General features: G+C 44.0%; 2 protein-coding genes across 4 annotated transcripts in view; both read right to left on the bottom strand.

The window, feature by feature from the left end:
- The window catches only part of heca (hdc homolog, cell cycle regulator), a 32,003-nt gene extending 17,581 nt beyond the window's left edge, over positions 1 to 14,422 (bottom strand). The window contains exons 1-2 of one of the 3 annotated variants that reach the window (XM_012836016.3): positions 13,875 to 14,422; positions 9,490 to 10,581 (exon numbers count right to left, since the gene is read on the bottom strand). In XM_012836016.3, the coding sequence (XP_012691470.2) occupies positions 9,490 to 10,581; positions 13,875 to 14,034 (1,252 nt within the window). In that variant the 5' untranslated portion in view covers positions 14,035 to 14,422. Of the gene's footprint in view, positions 1 to 9,489; positions 10,582 to 13,818 lie in introns of all 3 variants that reach the window. The other 2 variants (XM_031581126.2, XM_031581127.1) reach the window with 2 other exon arrangements.
- A 1,660-nt stretch (positions 14,423 to 16,082) lies between these two features.
- abracl (ABRA C-terminal like) lies at positions 16,083 to 21,874 on the bottom strand. The gene is made up of 3 exons (XM_012836019.3): positions 21,720 to 21,874; positions 19,272 to 19,337; positions 16,083 to 16,749 (listed from the first exon to the last, which is right to left on the bottom strand). Exons 2-3 carry the CDS (start codon positions 19,330 to 19,332, stop codon positions 16,571 to 16,573), a joined length of 240 nt encoding a protein of 79 aa, XP_012691473.1. The 5' UTR covers positions 19,333 to 19,337; positions 21,720 to 21,874; the 3' UTR covers positions 16,083 to 16,570.
- Between the last annotated feature and the right edge of the window lie 1,651 nt (positions 21,875 to 23,525).

Below are 23,525 nucleotides of genomic sequence, written 5' to 3'. Positions count from 1 at the left end.
TGAAAGAGACCACTGACATCAGGAAGAATCACTGAAATGAACCATGTTTCCCTGATCAACAACGTTTAGGTGGGTGAGACGTGTAAACCTGAGCTAGGGTCTCCCAGCAGAACACAGCCCAGCGCATCATGCTCTCTCTCCACCGGCTTGCCTTCTTTCCACAGCATCCTGGTCCCCTCACTCCCCGTGGCTACATGCACACCTGCCCTTCCACATGATGTAAAAGAAAACTTAAATCATGAGACCAGACGACCCTTACAACCAGGTCCAGTCCTGATGCTTGCATGCCCATAGTAGGCATTTTGGATGGTGAACAGGGGTTGGCAAGGGCACTCGGATCAGCCTGCTGCTTCACCACAGCATACAGGATGTGATGCACTGTCTGTTGTGATACTATCTCTTCCGGATTTATCAGAAAACATTTCTGCGACCTGGGCCACAATAGTACTCCACAAGAGATGTTCATGTTGGAGATGTTCCGACCTAGTCATCTGGCCATAACAACTTGGCACCTGTCAAGTCAATATCAATAACCAGACAAAAACAGTCTGCTCACTGTCTTATACATCCCTGACCTTGTAAAGTGCAGTTGTTTATGAGCTAATCAATGTTATTCACTTAGTTTGTAAATACGTTTTGGCTCATCAATTTCTATGGACATCTGTGTCGGTTTCCCTGGCTACTGCTTGGTGTCACCACTGTAATCTGTTACCAAATAGACTTATACAACCAGCAGATCACCACAAAAGTGACCAGTTTAGCTAGGTATTGGACTTTCTCGTCAGGTTTTAAATTATCCCTCTGGCTTACTCTCTGTCAATGATTATTACAATGAAGGGTTACAGAGACTTGCAACAGTATTCAACCCCCCTTGAAAGTCATCATCATTTTCTGTAACAAAAGACACTTACACATGTTCTCCCGAATCAGCATTATCATTGTGAACACTTATGCTGTAGTTTATTTCTAAAGGCTAAATACGTTATTTGTCTATTCTAAATTAATTAATTAATTAAAAAGTAAAATATTCTGCTTGCGTAAGTATTCAACCCCCAGTGTTTCCCCTACCGTTATACTAGGGGGGCGCCCCGCCCCCCCAACGGCACCCCCCGCCCCCCCTGAAAGGTCAAGTTAATTTTGTTCAATTTTATTTTCTATAAAGCGCCAGATCACAACGGAAGTAATTTAAGGTTACCTTTCCTATAGAACAGGTCTATAGCTTGTTCTTTTATTAAACAAAATAAATAGCCTTATGTTATTTATCTTATTTACACGACGGCATGTAATTTCTGTCTCTACATGGTCGCGCGTTTACAATTCTCTGCTCTCTGTATCGCGCATGGCGGAGTTCCGCCGCGATGCGCACAAACACACACACACACACACACACACAGACACGTGCGCGCACACCGAGGTGAGCACGCTCCCACCAGCAGACAGAATTGGGCTTAAGAATCAGTGCACATCTACGGACACTTTTAAGCTTTAAAAAACTAATATCCAGGCGTTTATGAATCCGGCAGAGATCTTTTCCTAGGTAGGGTCGACAATGAGGCCCAATGAGAATGGCTACAACAGACGTGGAAACAGAACGTACGTACAGAATGTCCGCACCGAAAATTCAGAAATAGATCTGGCTTCCATTTTTTATCATTTTCCGCGAGTTGTGCGTGGCCCTTTTTAAACAGAGTCTGGTAATAAATCTATGAAATGTAACGAAAATTATTTATTTTGCTGTGAATAATGAAGGAAGCAATAAATCCGATTATTTGCCAAACCCTCAAGAGCTGTTGCCATGGAGATTTACTTTCTGTTTGAAGACAAGGTAGCAGCTAGTGTTGAAGAATGGATAACTTGAAATTGGACGACTTTAAATTAATATATGAAATTGAACATCAACACCTATACGGATAAAATAAATAAACAAGGATAGCTAAACAGATTGATAAGCAATGAGAACGGCAGAAACACAGGCAGGACGTCAGATGACGAGACGGATCATAGTGACACAGGCTGTTTGTTTTTTTCGTCATATGAAGGCTGAGACATTCATAACATTTTATTCAGTCTTACTGGTCCTTTTGTAATGCCAACATGTGCACTTCGTTGTGGATAAGTAAAGCCTATTTTGCTACATTTTTGTAGTCCTGGTAATCTTTTGTTTGGCATATTGGTGAGGTTATTAAGAGGACCATTTCTCAATCGTTTTGTTCTTGATGAATTAATGTTTGTTTATTAATCAATTATTTTTCAACACATAACTCAATTATAATTACAAAGAGGACAATTCACAACTTTTTATCGCAACTTTCACTTGTTTCGTCAATTTGATTGCAACAAAAACCTACAAATAAAAACTTTCATTGCAACTTTTTGGAAAAGCTCCTGCGAAATCAGGAATTTTAGGCCGCAAATATTTCAAAAAATGTTCTTCCAGAAGCCCAGAAAGATACACCACTGCAGCGACAAAAGCTGCACACTTTGTGGATAATTGTCATAAAAAGACATGTTCCCATGTTTAGTTTATATTGACTGCTGTCATTAATAGAAACACATGAACACCATGATTCCTTTAAGCGTTTGTGTCGGTGGCCACGCCACGCCACGCCGCGCACCCCCCCCCCCCCCCAAAGGTGTAAACCTAGGGGAAACACTGAACCCCTATACATTAATACTTGGTAGAGAACTCCTTTGCTGAAATAACAGCCTTCAGGCTTCTGAATTGAGACAGTACCAGCATTGCATATTGTTCTGCCGGTCCTGAAGTGGAGTGCCACAGATTCTCAGTAGAATTTGGATCAGGGCTTTAAATTCTAGAATGTTCACTTAACTGTTTTGAGCCACTCCAGTGTTGCTTTAGCTGGTGCTTTGGGTAATTGTCCTACCGGTAGGTAATCCCTCTCCCAAGCCTTTAGTTTTACAACAGACAGCAACAGGTTTTCTTTGGATTTTGAGTAGAGATTATCTCCATTCATCCTCCCTTCAATTCTAAAACGTTTCTCAGTTCCTGCAGGTTACCACTGCCTTATTTCACAACTGGGATGGTGTTTCTTTAGCAAAAGTGTTATATTTACGCTAGGGATGCATTGGTACACGGTATATTGTCGAACCATTCGATACCCCTCCTATGGTTCAACTCACAGTTGGCCAAACTACTGAACCCTTAGGACCTGAAGTTGCCCATTGGGGGATATTGTGAGGTTGTGGGGAATTGCCTCTGCAAGTTTTTGTCCTACAGACATAAAAATAACACCCCCAGAAACGTCTCGGTTACTTACGTAACCTCGGTTCCTTAAGCAGGAACCAGATATAACACAATGGTACATGACATCAAGTCATGGCTACAAATCGAAGCATTTATCTATTCACGCCTGAAAGGCTGCGAGATCTGTCAGCGCGCGCTCCTGGCCCCGCCTTCCAGGAGCTCTATAATATCATAACGCGCCCTCAGATCTTCCTCGGAAAGAAACTGAGCAAGACAATCAATCCAAGGTAACACTGTACACGCCAACCTTGTTATATCTGGTTCCTGCTTAAGGAACCGAGGTTACGTAAGTAACCGAGACGTTCCTTATCGCAGTTCACTGCGATATAACACAATGGGACCCTATACATTCCCGCGTGATAATACAGTGGCAGCCAATTACACACACCAGCTCTACTGAAGCCTTTGCCCTCATAGAGGTTCATACGGCCGCTGGCGGTGAACATATTAACAGGGCAACCTTTGTCATAGGCGGCAAGGATCGCGATCCTGCGCCTGTAGGAAACCACCCTGGAGTGTTTCATGTGCAACAAACATGTAGACACCGATGAACACACTTATCATATACATCGTTCTCAGGTCAGGGGATTCAGAGATCGCTCGCCTGCAGAACACCATGAATTTAACAGGGCCACCTTTATCATAGGCGACAGGGATCCGTGATCCTGCGCCCGTAAGAAAACCCTGGGATGTTTCATGTGCAACATAACATGTAGACACTAATGAACACACTTATCATATCTATCGTTCTCAGGCCAAGGGATTCAGAGATCGCTTGCCCGCAGAACGCTATGAAGAAAACTAGGTTCAGCCACATCTAACATATAGAATCTAATGAAAGTGTGGCGAGAACTCCAGCTTGCAGCTTTGCAAATATCTTCCACTGAGACGCCCTTTAGTAAGGCCCAGGAAGACGAGACCCCCCGCGTAGAGTGCGCATGCAACTTCTCCGGGGGATCTAAAGACAAGCTCTTATAAGACAACATGATAGCCTCTACTATCCAACGGGAGAGGCTCGGTTTTGATAGAGGTCTGCCTTTTGCGCGTGCACCGAAGCACACGAATAGCTGATCTGACTGTCTGAAAGCTCTAGTGCGCTCTGCGTAACAGCGGAGAGCGCGCACTGGACAGAGCTTATTCAAACGTTCCTCCTCTGCTGACGCAAAAGGAGGAGGCGAGAAAACTGCTAATTCAATCACCTGATTGCGGAATGGGGTTACCACCACTTTAGGTGTGTAAGCAGCATTAGGTCGCATAACCACTCTGTCACCAGCGATCGAGAACTGAAGGCACGATGGACTGACTGACAGGGCTTGCATGTCACCAACGCGTTTTGCTGACGTTAACGCCAGCAGCAGCGCGGTCTTTAAAGAGACAAACTTTATGTCCACTGTCTCCAGGGGCTCAAACGGAGGCCCTGTGAGAGCACGTAACACCACTAGCAGATCCCAAGAGGGTATGAGGTGTCTCTCTGGCACCCTGAGCCGTCTCACCCCCGCCATAAAGCGTGACGCTAGCGGGTGACTGCCAGGAGAACTGCCATTAGTGCCTGCGTGGCAGGCTGAAATGGCAGCCATGTACACTTTGAGAGTAGAAGTTGCCTTCCCCTCATCAAACAACTGCTGTAGGAATTCGAGAATAACGCCCAGCGCGCAGTTAACGGGGTCGTGCTGACGCGCAGCACACCACCGCTCAAAACTGCGCCACTTCAGCGTATACAGAGCCCGTGTTGATACAGCTCGGGCACTCTGTATTGTAGCCACCACCGCGTCCGACAAGCCTGACGCTATGAGCCTGCACCTTTCAGGTGCCAGGCTCTGAGACGCCACCACTCCGGATGGGGGTGCCACACCGTCCTGTGCGCCTGCGTTAGGAGGTCTCTCCGTAGAGGCAGCTCCCAAGGCTGCTGCACTGACATATTGACCAGATCTGCCACCCACGGCTGGTTGGGCCAGTGGGGGGCTATCAATATCAATTCCCTGCCCTCGCCCGCAATCCTGCACAGCACCTGCTGGAGGAGCGGGATCGGGGGAAAAACATATAGGGGTAGGGCTGGCCACTGGTGGCCCAGCGCGTCTATGCCTAGTGGGGGATCGTCGCCCCCTAGCGAGAACCAGAGCGGGCAGCAGGTGTTCTGCCTGTTCGCGAACAGGTCCACCTGCGCCTTGAAAAAACGCACCCAGATCTGACCTATCACTTGTGGGTGAAGGCACCAGTCTGCTGCTCGAGGATCGCCCCTCGATAACAGGTCCGCACCGTAGTTGAGGTGGCCTGGTATATGAACTGCCCTGAGGGACAGGACGTGCCTCGCTGCCCACAGGAGCAGGCGAGTCGCCCAATGGTGTAATGACGGGGAGCGCACTCCGCCCTGGCGATTTATATACGCCAAGGTCGCAGTGTTGTCCGTCCTCACTAGTACATGCTGACCACTCAGCCTGGGCAGAAAGTGTTGTAGAGCTAGGACTACTGTTCGCAGCTCTAACACATTTATGTGAGACGCGGCTTCTGTCACAGACCAGAGACCGTTCACGCCTCTCCCTTTGCAGACCGCTCCCCAGCCTTTGGTGGAAGCGTCTGTGGTCACCACCACGCGACGCGACACTATGCCCATAGTGCCCGACGCGGCGAGAAACCAGGGGGTTCTCCAGATCGCCAGGGCTTTCCTGCATCTGGAGGAAACCACTACTCTGCGATGCCTGTCCGTGACTGCGTTGAGCTTCATAGACAGGTACCATATTTGGAATGGCCGCATACGCAACATCCCTAACGGGAGCGCTATAGCGGCCGACGCCATCATTCCTAACAGGCGTTGGCAGCGCAGCGACGAGACTGACTGTCCCCGTCGGAACTGGCGCACGCATGCTTTGATGGCACTTATCCGTTCTTGAGACAGCCTGACCTCCATGAAGGTGGAGTCTAAGATCATACCCAGAAAATGCGTAACTTGCCTGGGGCAGAGAACGCTTTTTTCTCTGTTTACAACAAAACCCAGTCGATACAGGTGTGCCACCACTAGATGGCCATCCTGCACTGCTGCAGCTTTTGAATGGGAAGCAATTAACCAGTCGTCCAAATAATTGTAAACGCGTAAGCCGCGTAGACGGTGGCTGCCTCTACGCACTTTGTAAATACCCTCGGCGCTAGGGACAGGCCGAATGGGAGTGCGTTGAATTGGTACGCTATTCCTCCGAACGCAAACCTCAGATATTTCCGATGTCTGTGGTGGATCGGAATGTGGATCGGATCGGAATGTGGAAATAAGTCTTTTAAGTCTATCGTGATAAACCAATCGTTTGGCCTTATAAACTGCACAAGCCTGCGTGGGGTCAACATTCTGAACCGTAGCGGCATGAGTGCTTTGTTTAACACACGTAGATCTAATATAGGCCGATAATTCCCGTCTCTTTTGGGTACGAGGAAGTAACGGCTGTAGAAGCCTGCATTCCTTTCCTTGAGAGGAACTCTGCCTATGGCCTTTTTCTGAGCAGGGAGATAATTTCTTCCCGTAGGAAGTGAGACTGTTCTCGCTGTATCACAGACTGTATTACTCTGCTGAAAGGCGGAGGGGAACGGCGAATTGCAGCGCGTAACCCTTTGAGACCGTCTTTAGCTCCCATGGTGACACTGCGCATGCGCGCCAACTTTCTGCACAACCAGGGAGGTTGTGCTCTGAGTTGAATTTGTCGGGGACTAACCCGCTCATGGTCAATGAGTCTAAGCCTAGATCTACACCCACTCCGCCTAGGGAGGGAGACGAGATCTGGGGCTGGACAGAGACCGGGGCGTCGAGGAGTGGTGCTTTTTCTCTGTCTGACAGCTTAGCCAGTGATAGCCACAGAGACCTCTGGGTAGCCACCGCGGCACCCATCACCCTCCCCAGTGCCTGTGCCCTGCACCGAGTTAGTCTGAGCGACAGATCCGTCGCGCGACGGAGTTCTGCCACAGACGGGTGATCTTCCCCCAGCGACAAGGCAAGCTCAGTCAGGAGCTTTGCCTGGTAGCGCTGTAGCAATGCAGCCGTATTGGTCGTGCAGGCAGCCTGCCCTGCAGCCAAGTAGGACTTCTCCGCCAGCTGAGCCTGGTTTCTGCCCACCCGCGTGGGCAGGAGAGGCTTCTGGCCGAGACGCATCGTGGGGGATGCGGGCGAGAGGTAGCCCGCTACTGCATCCTCCACCTGAGGAAAGGAGAGGTAGCCCCTCTCCTTAGCCATGTGGAGCTGCATGTAGGGCGCGAACCCCGGCACCGGGGCTCGGCCCGAGTAGGGTATCGCCCATGTCGCCTGCAGTTCCTCGTGCACCTCCTCAAAGAAGGGGATGCTGGAGGGAACTGACGTGGCGGGGCCAGCATAGAACTCCCCGTCCAGCAGCGAGGACCGCACACTGGGAGGGGGAGGGAGAGGGAGCCTGAGGCAGCTGGCTGCTCTCAGCGCAACCTCGTGGAGCTGCTGGCCCAGGAGCCGAGACGAGGTAGGAGGTGTCTCCACCCGCAACCTGACGTCATGGCTCGTCTGCATTGTTTCCGCGATTGAGCCGTGCTCATCGGAGAAGTCTAGCAGACTATCATCATCCAGGCTGATGTCCAGCTCGAGCGCATCGTGGGGGATTGCCTGGATACCGCTTGGTTGAAGCTCCTCTGCCTCGCTGCCCGCAGCCCCAGGGCTGACAGGCGGCGGAGACGGGGAGAGACCCGGGAGCGGAGCTGCCGCCGCAAAGCGACTGCTCACGCTCACCAAGTCCAAGGCTGAAGACGCACTCATTCCTACGGGGGCGTCAGCCCCGGATGGAACTAGTGCAGTCCCCTCGGCGTCCTTGCGCTTCCAGAACGCAAGGCGCCTGGTAGCCTTAGCTAGCGGGAGGCTAGCACAGATGGGACAGACAGGGGCTTCGCCTGAGAAGGCGCCCTCCGCGTGGTCCCTGCCTAGGCAGGTCACGCACCGACGGTGGCGGTCGCCCTTGGGACGGACGTGACCGCAGTCGGGGTAGTGTCTGGCCATCTTTTATCAATCTGAAAGTAGAGAAGAATGTTAAAACACAAGCACACTATCTGCAACGAACACGTTGTTAGCAAGCTAGCAGGCTAGTCAGAGACTTAGCCAGCCAGGCAGCAAGGATAGCAGCAACTACTTTCAAAATGAAATTAAGCCAATGAATTTCGTAGCGCCCTGAGCTAGTGAGGGTTAAGGAACCCGATAACTCACCAACCCGTAGAGAGCGAAAGCACACAAAACTCTTTTGACTGTGGTAAAGCGTTTGAGATATACTCAGAGATGTTCACTCCGTCTTGCGAAGTTTCAAAAGAGGAAGATCTGAGGGCGCGTTATGATATTATAGAGCTCCTGGAAGGCGGGGCCAGGAGCGCGCGCTGACAGATCTCGCAGCCTTTCAGGCGTGAATAGATAAATGCTTCGATTTGTAGCCATGACTTGATGTCATGTACCATTGTGTTATATCGCAGTGAACTGCGATAAGGAACCTTGAATGTTCTACTCGAAACAAACAAATGAATTCTGCATTACAGAGAGATGGCATAATGCATCTTTCTCAATAAGTCCTCCTGTTCTATACCTCGTCTTTCACCTTGGGTTTCCCCTCTGCAATACCATCATCAACTTCCATGAGTATTACATCAGCGGAACTCTTATAGACCCAGCATGAGACCTCACTAGATTCAGGTGATCACAAGGCTTTTTTTTACCAAGAAGGTATATTATCTATCAGCTGTTGCATAATATCGCACCTCACAGATACACAATCATCCTGAAGTCTCCTGAATAATGCTTTAACGGATTTAAATGATTGTCACACAATATAACAAAAAAACATTTGATGACACAAAAATGATATCTAACGTTTTTGAAAATGGACTGTATATGACACATTCCAATGACTCATTCCAGCCCTCATAGAAGACATTCATTCTGTTTGGGTAATTATCACTTAATAAGGACAGTGAACATAATTGGCAATGTTAATATACAATATTTGCAAAACACTGCATTATTAACAGTGGGCCACTTTATTCCATACCTGCTAAATATAACTTTTAGCCAAATTAATTCCCTTACCTGTACCTTATCAAATTAATGACTTTCCTATTAGTTACTTGCAACACTTCACATTAGTAGTGAGTCAACATGATATTAAAAGGTGACAAAAACAACATTTATAAAAGCTGATGCCTGACTTATAACAAATAGAGAATACAAAAAAATCAAGTATTACTACCTTGTAGATGGCATGGGACATCATATTCAATTTCCTCATGTCGGGAGGGGCTGAGAAAAAGGGTTCCATCAACAAGTGGGAACTGCTCAAAGATGGGCAACGTCCGCTGGCAAAGAGCACAGTTCACCACATTGCGATGGCAAGCACTGAGGGCAGACAGGATGAATTTTCTCAGATCCTCTCCTTGTCCAGCATAGGCGTCATCTTCCATTCGAACATGGTAAGTGTTCAGCTTGTGGCGGGGGATGTGAGTAAGCAGCTCAGACAGGTCAAGCCTCCGTAGGAACTGTACAGGACTGTCCCCTGGGGCCAGGTGTGGCAGCGGACACCCACCTATGTGCTCCATGTGACTGCCACGGCCAGACACTCCACCGGTCACAACATTCTTTCTGTGATTCTCCATGTGGATAGCGTTCTTCAAGAACTCACCCAAGTGTCGAGAGCTACGAGGTCCCACAAAAGTACTAGGGGATAAGAAGGAGAAGCCTGAGGGAGGGGAATGACTTGGTAGATCACTGGGAGAGTGAGGTCCAAGGTTACCAACACTATTAAGCAAGCTTCCATGAGCCCTCTCCAGAGAGTTCTGTCTGTCAACCAATTGGCGCTGGGATGGATCATGACTGGGCATTCTAGGGACCAACTTATTGCCAATGGGCTGCTTCCATTTTTTGCAGTCTTCTGGGGGTTCCCCGCCAGGGACCCCTCCTCCTGAGGAGTTGATGGGCTTTCCTACACTTTTTTCCAACACTAATTTCTTTTTTCTGTCGTCGTGCATGCGTCTGACCTGGTACCAGTCTGTGTCTTTCTTCAGATGACCCATACCACAGCGACAGGAACAGAAGCGGAAGGCAAGGTCGTAACCCTTCTTAGTCCACATGTTCTGACGGCATTGTTTCTCGTTCCAGCTCCGAGCCCGGCCTATGGAGTTAAACTGCACTAGGATGCTGCTCTCCCACTCGTAAAAGCACTGCAAGTGCATCCAGGTGCTGTAGGGGCAGCCATCACTGTTGCACAGCACCTTCTGGTAGTCATCTTTTTCAAGGTTAATGGCTCTTCCAAAACTGCAGACAAGAGGGGTGGCACAAGGGGCCTCTGAAAACCAAAGCATACAAGCTGGTGATTAGTAACTGCATGTTCAGGTATCAATCAGGGTGTTCCTTTTAGAGGGTTAACAAATAAATGTAACTGCTTCCAAGGAAAGCACTGGATTTTTCACTGTGCACATCTGATTACAGTGTTTGTAATGTGAGCAGTATGCTGTTTTCTGGATGCTTATCATTCTTCAAAATCTTTTACCAGTATTCTGCATTAATGAAACTTTAACTGCTAAACAGAATACATTCAAACACGGATTGGTCATTCTGTGTGGATTCATCTAGAGCTTTTAAGCTGATCTCAGAATGTCTTCATTTTTCCACAAGAATATCTATTAATCAATAATATATTAATAATTAGGAGCAACATATCGACATATTTACAAATGAACGTATGCAGGATTTGACACTTCAAAAGTCGTTGTCGCTCCTTTTTAAGTTTTAACATAAGTGATATAAGTAGATATAACAATAAAGGTACTTATTGGTCTAAAACTAGTGAGCCAACCACCTGACAGGCATGCCAAAGCCTTGCAAACACAAAAAACAGCACAGTTGGCACTCATAAAAACTTGCTAGCATGCTATCTGGTATCTTTTGGCAAATGACTGCTTACCGTTGCTTTAATGATTTGTAAGTAATGCACCAATTTCACAATGAGAAGAGATACTTAGACATAATTTCCCAATCAGTATTTTTATTGTTAACATTTATGCTATGTATATTTTCATGTTAAAAATAAATAAATAAACTGAACTGAAATATATTACTTGCATACGTATTCAAACCCCTGTGCTTTTGAGTTCCAGATTAAGGCAGATGACAAATTATTCACAAATGATATGGAGGTGCCACTTGTTTGACCATAGCTGAGCTGGGTGGTTAAAGTAGAGATCTCCTTCTGGATATAAAAATCACTCTGTCTAAGGGACATCAACCAGGTTGTGAAATAATACAGGGAATGAAGATTAAAGAGACAAGGTGATTAAACCCGCTTAAGTGAGGAAAAGACTCCCAAGAAAGTGTTTTGATGGCCAATTAAGCACCAATGTGTCCATATGAGCCAAGTGGAAGTTGCATGACTCCACCCAGATGCTTTGTAGAAAAGCCTGTCCCCCAAACCAAGCATCCGAAGAAGATATTAATTGGTGATGGAGGCCACCACTGTCCACATATCACCCCAAAACATCTACAGAGTTCAGTGGCTTACCATCTTAAAGAGCTATCCATAATCCTCTATTGGTGGGTGGCAAAGACAACATTGTCATAGAAGATCCACATTGAAGCATGTTTAGAGGTTGCCTAAGATATGGGAAAGGTTTATATGGTCATATGAGACCAAAATAGAGCTTTTTTTAGACCACCTGCTGTGGGGATATTTCTCTACTGCAGGAACTGGGGAACTTTTTAGAATTGAAGGGAGGATGAACAGAAATAAAAATCTACACAATACCACAAAGAAACCTGTTGCAGTCTGTTGTGAAGGCACAAGGCAAAAGCAACACTGGAGTGGCTCAAAAACAGTGAACAAGTGTACATTGTAGAATGGCTCAGTCAAAGCCCTGATCAAAATCCTACTGATAATCTGTGGCACTACAGTCCAGGAGCACCATCCCATCTACCTAGATGCTAAACATAAATTATTGGTTGCCAGGATGTTGCTAGGGTAATTGAGGTGGTTGCTAGGGTGTTGCTAGGCTAGTCATGATCATTGCTATAGTAATTAAAGAGTCTCCTATGCTGGTTGCTAGGGTGCTGCTAGTCATGTTCTTATGGTGGTTGCTAGGTTGTCATTATGATAGTGGTTGCTAGGATGTTGCTAGGGTAATTGAGATGGTTAGGGTTAGGGCAGTAATGGAGGCTGGATTGCCAGAAAGGAGAGAATAGGAGATTGAGAGAGAGGGAGCGAAACTCTCAAGCAATAAATAAATATCAATTAGATCAGATCAATAGATAAATAGATATATAGATCAATAGATAGATAGAACATGGGAAAGGGAGAAAAGACATGGGCGAGGTGATGGTTACAATGATAGATAGATAGAGTGAAAGGCAAAAAGATGGAAGGGAGGATAGAGAACTTAATGAAAAAGAAGAGAAAACCGTGGGAGTTGATGGACAGAGTAATAGAAAGGAATATGGGATGAAGATTGAAGAGACAGGGTGAAGAGAACAAGTGAAGAGAGGAAAGACGGTAAGAAGGAGAGAAAATGGAGTGATAGAGAGTGTGAGGAGGAGTTGGAAAGGGATAGATAGATAGATAGATAGATAGATAGATAGATAGATAGATAGATAGATAGATAGAATGCAGTTATATTGACAGGGACATTATAGAGAAAGTTACTAGTTTTTCTTAATAAAAAATTATTTTTAAAAAATGAAAATAACATATGTATTGTGCCAAGACCTACGCTAGAAAGTTTGAACAAAGTTTCTGCCTTAAGCAGTTCAAGCGGAAGTAACCCTGGAAGAATGAGAAGATGCCACCATAACAATAGGCTACAGTGCATCGCTTTGCATCCACTGTTACTGGAAGAAGAAGAATAACAGATGAAGAAGCCTGGGAATAACAGTACAATGCATTGATTTGCATGCACTGTCTGTAATAATGTATCAGTCCATCTTTCCTTACTGCACAAGGGGGTTGTGGGTACTTGGTGATGGTGTGGGGCTGATGTATGTAGTGGCTGTACAACCTCAACGTCTGACAGTAAGTATTTAACCCTAGAAAACAACAACCGCCTACACCTGAAGTGGCAACTTCTGAAAGCTAAGCAACAGAAATTCTACACACAGTATTTATTCAAAGACACTATTGCTCCAACTTAAAGGAAATGTTGTTGTTGTTTTTTTTTTAACAGATTTGGGAAAGGCCTGGTCCAGAGTTTGTTTTTCCTAAGCCTACCCAGTATAGTTTGGGTCAATGACTGTTTTTACAGTCATTGGTTTGGGTTGAACACTCGGGTCAACTAGGCTACCTAAACTAAAAAAGTGTTTTTTTTTTATAACAATCTGTGTTAAGCTATTTTTCCCCCAGGTAGGCTATACACTGTTTATCTGCCCGTGAGTTAGTACGTTAGCATTCAGAACTGACTACAAACATAGGCTAAACATTTACGAAGCCTCACAATATTTTTGCGCTGAAGGCCTAGCTACTGTGACATTTGCACACCTGGAACCAGACGTTCTACGTGATTAGCCTAAACACATGTTAGAAGTAAGCGAGGCTTCTTACCCAACCGTACAACATTTAATCATCCAGAGCAGTCAACACACTAGGCTACTCCTTACCACCCCTGTTGTCTTGGCATGGTCCCACCGTTGCTCCTCCTGATAACGCTGTTGCACCTCCTTGGGCCCCCCCTGATGCAGTGGTTCCATTTTCTTGTTCGTCGCCGCTGCTGTTAGTGCGTTTATTTCGCTTCCCTTTGTTGGTTTTCTGGTTGGGCATAATGGTGTTCCTTCCTGTCACAAATGAGCACGACCTATCAGTGAGTGTTGACAAACATTTCCACAGTCGATCGGATACAGTCTGACAAGTGCACGGTTTCCACCTGCTTTTCGCCCGATGGTGATTACTGATCACTGTTCCTTACTGTTACTAGATAGGCTTGCTCCAAATTTAGATACGAAGGTAAATTGCAAAGAAGGCGTGTCCGCGTTTTGTTTTCATTTTAGCTCTCAGTCTGTAATGGTCAGGCGGCGTTTCCTCTAGTGGTGACGTATCCAACAGTCTCCACCCCTAGGACGTTGACGCTCACTGATTCAACTTAGTGAATGCTTAAAAAGGTGTACAGTAAAAGCAACCCACAATCGTACAAATAAAAGCAGAAATACCCATTGTTACTAGCCTGCATTCATAGTATAGCCTAGTCCTTATCAACAAATACACATTGTGAGATAGCCTATGTAGCCTGGTAGGCTAAGGTGGATATATAATATAGTAAGGAGTGTATATCATTTCATTGGTTCAGTGCCTCATTAAGTTAGATTTGTATGTCCATAATCATTTTTAATCATCTTCCTTTCAGTATCTCTTTGCTTTTGCCTTTTTTAATCTTTTCCTTTCATTACCCAGTCTGGGATATGGCCGTTGCCTTTGTGTACCCTGCTTAAAAGGCCAGTATTCCAGAGCCTCTTTACTGTTGAAGAGATAGGTGTTTAGTGGGTTTTATGGACCTGTGACTGAGGCATCTGTTTCTGAGAATAAAGATTCTAATATTTTATCCCTGCACAGTTGTGCACCGTGACCTCCTGTTTTTTTATATCCTGGTTACATACAGTTTGCACTGTTCTGTGAAGGATGTCTCAGATATTTATTGGCAATTTTTTGCATGGAATAGCCTTAATTTCCGAGAATAACAGACTGACAAGGTTCTGAAGGTCTTTGCTATTATTTTTATAACCATACCACATTTTATAATCGCACCATATGCCATGATCGAAATCCAGAGCTGCACTCAAGTAGCCCAAAGACCAGTTTTATTGCCTCCCAAAACAACACAATGCTTTTCAGCTGCACAAACCCAATTGCATGAATTAACCGTTTGAATATTATCATTTAGGATTAGCTAACATAATGTGCCATTGAAACACAGAAGAGATGGTTGCACAGGATGGGCCTTTGTACGCTTACGTAGACATTCAAAATCTGCTCTTTTCATCTGTAAGTCACTTCTACACTATTTTTTTTTTTTTTTCAAATGTAAATGGGGATGTAGATAAATCTCACTGTATTACTACAAATGGAATCTCCATTTAGTACATCAAATACTCCCCTTAGGGCAGAAACCTCAGCGGTGTGTATGCGTTGCCAATCTCCTCTGTTTTCACTTCAGAAGCAGAGCGGTAACAGAAAAATGGCCATTCATACAAATGCAATTATGTTTAAATAAGGTACAAATGACACTACTAAAACCAATATGCTGGGTTCACCACCCATTCAAAATGAAATTCAGATATTTAAATAAGGACAACCTCCATACATCAATGTGTTTTGTGGCAATTTGTCCAAATTGAACCACACCCCAAAAATAATTGTTTACTTTAAGGATGTTTTTAAGGTGCGCCTATGATGCACTGCTCTCAGAGGGCTTGCTAATTTTACACAAAAAAACACCCTCTTGAAATGGCAAAACCTGTAGTTCTCTTTACGAGGACACAACTGAATGTATGACTTATAAACGTATTAAATATGACACCACCTCACCTCTCCGTTATCTAAACATGAACATAAATACCAAGTCCAGTTGGTAATGACACATTCTTCATGAGGCATACGCCATGACGCAAGTAGTTATTGAGGAACTTTTAGGTAAATGGGTGCAGAAATGTGGAAGTCTCATTGTCCATCACAAATTTTAAAATGCTCTTTTTTCCAGACACATTTTGGATTTCTGCCTTGTACCTCTGACCAATTGTTAGATGCCCAAAGATGTGGTGGTATTACAACAAAATATAGTTATGGTGTTCTACAGTCTTCAAAGAAATGATTTCCAATTTAAGTACAACAATACATTTTATTTTTAACAAGCTGAAACGTGTATGAAAGATACCCTAACTAAATTAGTGGTGGATGTGACTCAAATCTGCCTGATAATTAATCCTTGGATGGATTGTACAATTCAGTGGTCTGATACTATGATACAGACAAAAACATGAAGATCAAAAGACAGTCATTCTTGTTTTTATAACAATATATGAGAGAGAACCTTTGATTTGACATTAGTGGTAATATCAAAAGGATTACCATTGAAATCATCAAGTCTGCAAGAGGTAGCAACCTCATAAAGAAGCAATGTAATCAGTATTTGGTAACTGACATAACTGCACAATACTTTGTCTTTCCAAGTGGCTAAAAATTATTTCTTAAAAAATAGGTGGACATTTCCATATCAAAATGAGACATTGAAGCATTATCAAATGGACTGTTTCAAGGCAATGGTTAAGCTCTGTTAAATACAGAAGAAAATACTGTGTTGCCAATCCTACAGGAGAATAACATCAACATTGTCATGAACACCTTGAAGAAGCAGTTCTCCTTGAAATGTTAAGATCTTCTTCCTCTTGGCGGCCCTCAAAGTCCCCACCAAGGCTTCAAACAAGTTGGCACACTTATCATCATTGAAAAGAACTCCAAATTTGACGCTGATCTTCCCATCTGCATCTGAAAAAAAAGAAAGAAAGCCATACTTAATGATTTTCTCCATGGCAATCTGACTTGAGGCAGCAGTGGGATCTTGTCAAGTTGTCAAATGCTGCCTGCTTGACTATCAAAAGATAAGACTGGATTAAAAAAAATAAAATGGTCTATGACCACAGAGCATATGTGTAAAATATTAGATCAATATACAGTGGGGAAAATAAGTATTTGAACCCCTGCCGATTTCGCAAGTTTGGCCACTTGTAAAGAAATGTGTGATCTATAATAGTGTATTTTAACAGTGAGAAACAGAATATCAACAAAAAAATCCAGAAAACTGCATTTTATAACATTTATGACTTAATTTGCATTTGATGCAAAAAATAAGTATTTGAACCCCTAGCAAAACATGACTTAGTACTTGGTGGAATAACCCTTGTTGGCAAGCACAGACGTCAGACTTTTCTTGTAGTTGGTCACCAGGTTTACACACATCTCAGGAGGGATTTTGGTCCACTCCTCTTTGCAGATCCTCTCCAAATCCTTAAGGTTGCGTTTTCAATGGGAGGGAATGAGGGAATGAGGTTCAAGCCCAATATTCCACATTACATGGCCCCATCCAGTGTCCCCTCGATGCAGTGGAGTCGTCCTGTACCCTTGGCAGAGAAACAGCCCCAAAGCATAATGTTTCCACCTCCATGCTTGACGGTGGGGATGGTGTCATATTCAGCATTCTTCCCCCTCCAAACGCGGCAAGTCGAGTTGATGCCAAAGAGCTTGATTTTGGTCTCATCTGACCACATCCTGTCTCCCAATCCTCCTTAGAATCATTCAAGTGTTCATTGGCAAACTTCAGACGGCCCTGTACATGTGCTTCCTTGAGCAGGGGGACCTTGCGAGTTCTGCAGTACTTCAAACCATTACGGCGTAGTGTGTTGCCAATGGTTTTCTTGGTGACTGTGGTCCCAGCTGCCTTGAGATCCTTCACAAGCTCCCCCTGTGTAGTTCTGGGGTTATTCTGCACCTTTCAGATGATCACCGATACCGCACGAGGGGATATCTTGCATGGAGCCCCAGACCTAGAGCGATTGACAGTTGTTTGGTGTTGCTTCCATTTACGAATAATCGCACCAATAGTTGTCTGCTTCTCACCAAGCTGCTTGCTGGTTTTGTAACCCATTCCAGCCTTGTGCAGGTCTACAATCTTATCTCTGATGTCCTTGGTCAACTCTTTGGTCTTGCCCATGGTGGTGAGGTTGAAGGTGTGAAGTATGATTCTTTGGACAGGTTTCTTTTATACACGTCACCAGTTGAGATCAGGTGTACCTTGTTAGGCCTAATGAGGACTAATCTGTGTGCTTCTTGGGCACATAACTGGTCATTGGGAGCCAGAATTCTTGCTGTTTGCTTGGGGGTTCAAATACTTATTTTCTGCATTAAATACAAATAAAGTCATAAATGTTATAAAATGCAGTTTTCTGGATTTGTTTGTTGATATTCTATTTCTCACTGTTAAAATACACCTACCATTACAATTATAGATCACACAAGTGGCCAAACTTGTGAAATCGGCAGGGGTTCAAATACTTATTTTCCCCACTGTATATATATATATATATATATATATAACTCAAGGGTGCTACCGCCTGTCACCAGCACATCTCTTCAGGTGCCAGGGTTAGTGCCAGGGTGAGTGCCAGGGTTAGTGCCAGGCTCAGTGCCAGGCTCAGTGCCAGGGTTAGTGCCAGGGTCAGTGCCAGGGTCAGTGCCAGGGTCAGTGCCAGGGTCAGTGCCAGGGTCAGTGCCAGGGTCAGTGCCAGGGTCAGTGCCAGGGTCAGTGCCAGGGTTAGTGCCAGGGTCAGGTGAGATTTACTCACTGCACAGCTCTGTACCTGCTGGCACCATCAACTTGTCAGAAATCTAACAGACACCAAGCAGTGTGTAGTGTATGTATTTGCAGTGGGGTCTCTTTAATCACGATCCTAATTATTATGGTGCAATATTCTGTCAGACTACGTGTGACATTCCAAGCAACACATGTAGAAAGCAACAATGCCCATAAGTGCTGTGAGCAACAAATCAAAGGGTAGTGAACTTTGAACTTTGCATATCCAGTGGACTCTGCAAATCAGCATGAAATTCACACCAAGTCCCATTGCTGACCAGATGAATCATAGAGCTGTCACAGATCTGTCCACATGTGATCAGATCACCTATGACACATGTTAATACCAGGTGTGAACAGGCTCATGGAATCGGACAGCCCTGATGAACTACATAACAATGTAGCTGTAATGTCTGAATATAACTTCCCCAAATCCAGATTGAGCATACAAGATTCTTGCGCCTCAAGCTAAATGGGAAACTTAGCATTATGCACTCCATTCAACATGCGTATGACATTTTCAAGAGAGAGGTAACAAAAACATCATGAGTTACACCACAAGACTCTTAAGTCATCTTGAGTTCATGCACTCAAAACAAAGTCTTGAGTGATGTACACACATGGACTGAACAAAGTTCATACAAAGCTGTGGAACTCTTACCCTCAGTGCCAAGGCGACGAATCTCTTCCACAAGCAGTGTCGTTTCGTGCTCCACATTCATTGTTACTGTAAAACAGAAAATCATTAATTGACAGGGAGACGATTATTTAAATGTTTTAAAGAGGGATCAATTCAAACGGTCATCAAAAGCTTAATCATGCCATTGCTAACTAGAAAAGTTGATTATTTGTTCCAATATTTGATAGATTACATGACTATCAAAATAATCCAAAATTATTGCCCTTCACCTAACATAAGTTATGTTTTTATAGGCTGTGAACTAGTGCTGTCAAATGCCTTTCCCAACGCGTATGTGTGAATGGGCCGTTACAACAAACACTTCTAGCTATCCTAAAAATAAATCTGTAAATGCTTTTTTTTTGTAAGACCACATTTACATTATCAACGGGTCCAGCCCTATTGTTTAGCCTCACAATGCTATTGGAGAGTAAATGTGTATATAGGTCTGGCCATGAAGTCACACAACCTGCAAACTATCTTTAGGCTCATCGCTTTGTTTTATTTATTTTTTGCTGATAATGCCAATGTCTAGAATTCATTCACCAAATTAGATTGAGTTGTTATGGAGGTGTTGCAATTCCACACACTGGGTGAGGTTGGCAGTCAACCTTACACCTTACACGGGGACATTGTACTTCTCTCATGTTCACATATGGAAAAAAAAAAATACTAATAGAAATATAATGTCTTTGATGATTCACTATAACTGAGTTCTAAATATGTTTTCCTTGTGGAAGTTCTTACTTTAGACCATAATTAAATAAATAAACAAACAATTTTTGGTTGCAGTATATGAAATGTATCTTTAAATAATACATTTAACGGATCCTGGGCTTTTTTCTGAGCTTTGTTTATTTACCTGAATAGCTGCTTGTTGCATTAGGTAGAAACAGGTTCTAAATGTTCAGAAATATTTTGAGGGATGATGGTTGCATTGTTTAGGGACAGGTGAGAATGCTCTTGAATGTGGGGATGTAAGTGGGGGGTTGCATGTATCCTTTTAGTTTGATAAGTATGGAGCATAATCGGCTAGCCAGACAGTATTGTATGACTTCAGTGGTATGTGTAAATAAGATTAGGATTAATTTGCATTGAAATTAAGACAGGAAAATATTGAATACTTTCGCCATTTCAGAATGCCACTATTATGTACAGTGTGTGATGCCATCCAAAATGGAATGCATTGATGCAAGTCGCGACAAGGCTGATGAGGCTGCCAGTGAAGTGGAGAAAGAAAACCAACAACCTGCTGACTGCCCAGTGATTATGTGGACAACGAGCCTCAAACAAACAAACAGACCATACCCTGTGACGTGTATCACTAGCTGAAAAAGCATTTGATCAGTCCCGAGCAGGTGGTTTAGTCACAAACCTGGGCAAGTTAACTCCTCATGGCCTCATTTCACCTAGCGCTAGTCCCAGACGGGCAAGAGTAGCCTGGTTTACAACTAATGAAGCACCACGTATTTGTTATGTTTATCACAGACCTTTTAGGATGATATTGTAATGTAAGTTTGTTTCTATCCATCAGCGCTAGCATAATAATAGTTCACAGAAGGCAGTTGAGTCAAAGAATGGGCACTAAGGGTGCATTTTGGAAGACGACAAAAAGAACGCTGAAATGCGCCTAAAACAGCTGTCTTTGTATAGCCTACTTATTGTTGTTGTAATAGTTTTGTATGAAAGCGCAATGGTGTATGCATTGTGTTTCCATGTAAAGATGTGAAGCAAAACCTCATCGTCTAAGGCCAATATGGTTTAGAGATGGGGTGGGGTTTTAATTAGGAATTCTCGAAATAGCGTCCGTATATTTAGCAGCGACCAAAGAAAAAAAAAAGTGTATGATAACTTGATGCCGGTCAGAAGTGTGTATGAATACCGACGGGCAGCAAGATGACCATGAGTAATAATTCGCTGAATTTGACAAAAACTGCAGGCTAATATAATGAAATCCCGCACCCTACATTAAACTCGTTCGGAAAAACATTTTCTGAGGTCACGAAAAGGGTTTGCAGGATGTAATTAGTCCATCCTATTATTTGGATATTCATTTTGTTGAGGGTTTCTTAAAGGTGAAATTCTACGCAATGAAAAGACGCCGCATCAACTTGGAATCCCTACTCTAAGAAAAATCAGCAGATCCAGACGACGGAAGAGCCAACGCGGAAGTAGGATAACAGTGCTTGCAAAAGGTTACATCCTAATAGCAGATAACTGGGATCTTAAAGTGGCAAATATAAACAAATCTGAGATTCGATAGGTTGCCTAAAATGACAAGTTTGTTCGGCAAGCTAAATCCCTTTAGGGAGAATTTGCTATTAGCCGATAGGCCACGTTAGCCTACAAAGACGACAAAGAACATATCACGCTATACGCTTTTTAAAATCATCTGAGTGTATTGAAATCAAAAAATCTCTTAGTGCTTACCTGCGTTGAAAGGCGTTGGTTCGCACACAATGCAAGGTCTATTGTCAAAGATGCTTACCACTGCTGCCGGACTAAACTAAAACCTATAGGATTGGAACAGAGAGGCGGAAGAGGAAGACAAGGTACTCAGTTATTGGATGACGAAACTGTGGCTTTATTGCTTGAATGGGAGTGTGTTGGAGAATGAGGAGGGGGGATCAATTGAAAGTTTACAGATAACATTATTAAGTGTGGAAAAAGAGATTGCAGGATTTCGAAATAGATGTTTCCCATAGACACATGAACACACATGGACTACACTGCTGTTGTGGTCATTGCCTTCATAAGATGCTATGTTCTCTTTTCTTACATAAATCAGTTATTTGATGTTACTCAATGACGCGTTGGCAATGTAGAGTAGGCCTAAACCTATCATGCCAATAAAGCCCATTTACATTTAAATTAAATTAAACATTTTTTTTACCTTTGTGGTCCTGTGCATTTTTCATGGGGCACAGATCTTTTAATTTCATCCAAAATATTTATTCAGAATTGTTCATCAACTTATTCAGTGACTTGTCTTATTTGCCCAAATATTAAACACCCAAACTGCATGTCTGACATCTGCCTGCTCATACTTGTAAACAAAAATATCCGACTAATATCTCAACACAGAAAAAAAGTCGAGTCCAATATCAAACACACTTTGGACACAACTTTGTTTTCAATTTTCCAAATGTGATTTTCTTCAAGTCACCACTTTATCTATTGTAACATGCAACTGTCCTGGTGTAAGGCTGTATGCCATACCACTGCATAGTGTGCTTCTCTCATCACAGCAGTCAGTTGTACACTAAAGCCTTATTCTCAATTCCCATCCACGCTCCAACAAAAAAAATCTATCGCATTGTTACTGAGTTCACTGAATTTTCAGCTGGTATGCTTGGTCATTGCGTGCACCAGCGGTGACACAAACACAACACCAAGGCCTTTTATGCTTGGCCTTGGTGTGTGTACGAGTTGCTGGAGTCTTCTCCTAAACGATAGGTCTCACTGTCGAGAAAACGATCTACAATGCAATGGAAAGTACTGCGCCTAACTAGAGCACACTGTGAGGGACTGACACGTTTTTGGGATGTGGCCGACTGTACTTGGTGGCGAAGATGGTGGAAAAACACGATGCAGGAGATGGTGGCTTCATATACAAATATATATAATCTATTTATTTACAGGGGGATTCTTTACATCAACCCCAAAACATGTTCACACACAAAATAAACAAACATAAATCAAAAACACACAGAGTACTCATAAAACAAGCAAATTCTAGGCAAATTGGAACTACCAAAACTAGGCAACATTCTAGGCGCCAAAACTAGGCAACATTCTAGGCCACATTCTTAACACCATTAACACTTCCTCACACCAGGTATGGGTTTTCTCATGCATCTCAAATAGTTCCATGCTCCTCCAATGCTTCTCCCTGGCTGGGTTGAGGCACCCTTTAAATAACCTGCCACCTGGGCTTAATTGGGCAAATCAAGCCAATTGGACCCAACCATTGTAGTGGGGGAAGTCCTAGTCTCTCCTGCTCTTGTAGGGAAATGTGAGTCCACCTCCATTTTGGTGCAAAGATGAGAAGGGGGGATTTCACCTTCTCACACACACCAATATTCGTTCCCCATAGGTAACTTATACCTGCCGTTCATGTCCTTGCACATGGCAGCGCAAGCCAAAAAATTAAGTGCCATTTCCACTGGTGTGTGGTGCAGTTTGGTGTCGTATCGGCTGGTGGTGCACCTCCCAATTTTTGTAACCGGTCACACG

The sequence above is a fragment of the Clupea harengus genome, chromosome 15, assembly GCF_900700415.2.
Source record: "Clupea harengus chromosome 15, Ch_v2.0.2, whole genome shotgun sequence".
NCBI classification, from domain to species: Eukaryota; Metazoa; Chordata; class Actinopteri; order Clupeiformes; family Clupeidae; genus Clupea; species Clupea harengus.
The sequence above is the reverse complement of the archived record's forward strand: the minus strand, read 5'-3'. Positions and strand labels throughout refer to the sequence as shown.

What these genes read in the sequence shown, in the direction of transcription:
- abracl (XM_012836019.3), bottom strand. Translation starts at nt 19,332, where the DNA reads ATGAATGTGGAGCACGAAACGACACTGCTTGTGGAAGAGATTCGTCGC. An exon ending in TCGTCGCCTTGGCACTGAGG is followed by an intron (nt 16,750 to 19,271) that starts GTAAGAGTTCCA and finishes CTTTTTTTTCAG; the next exon opens with ATGCAGATGGGAAGATCAGC.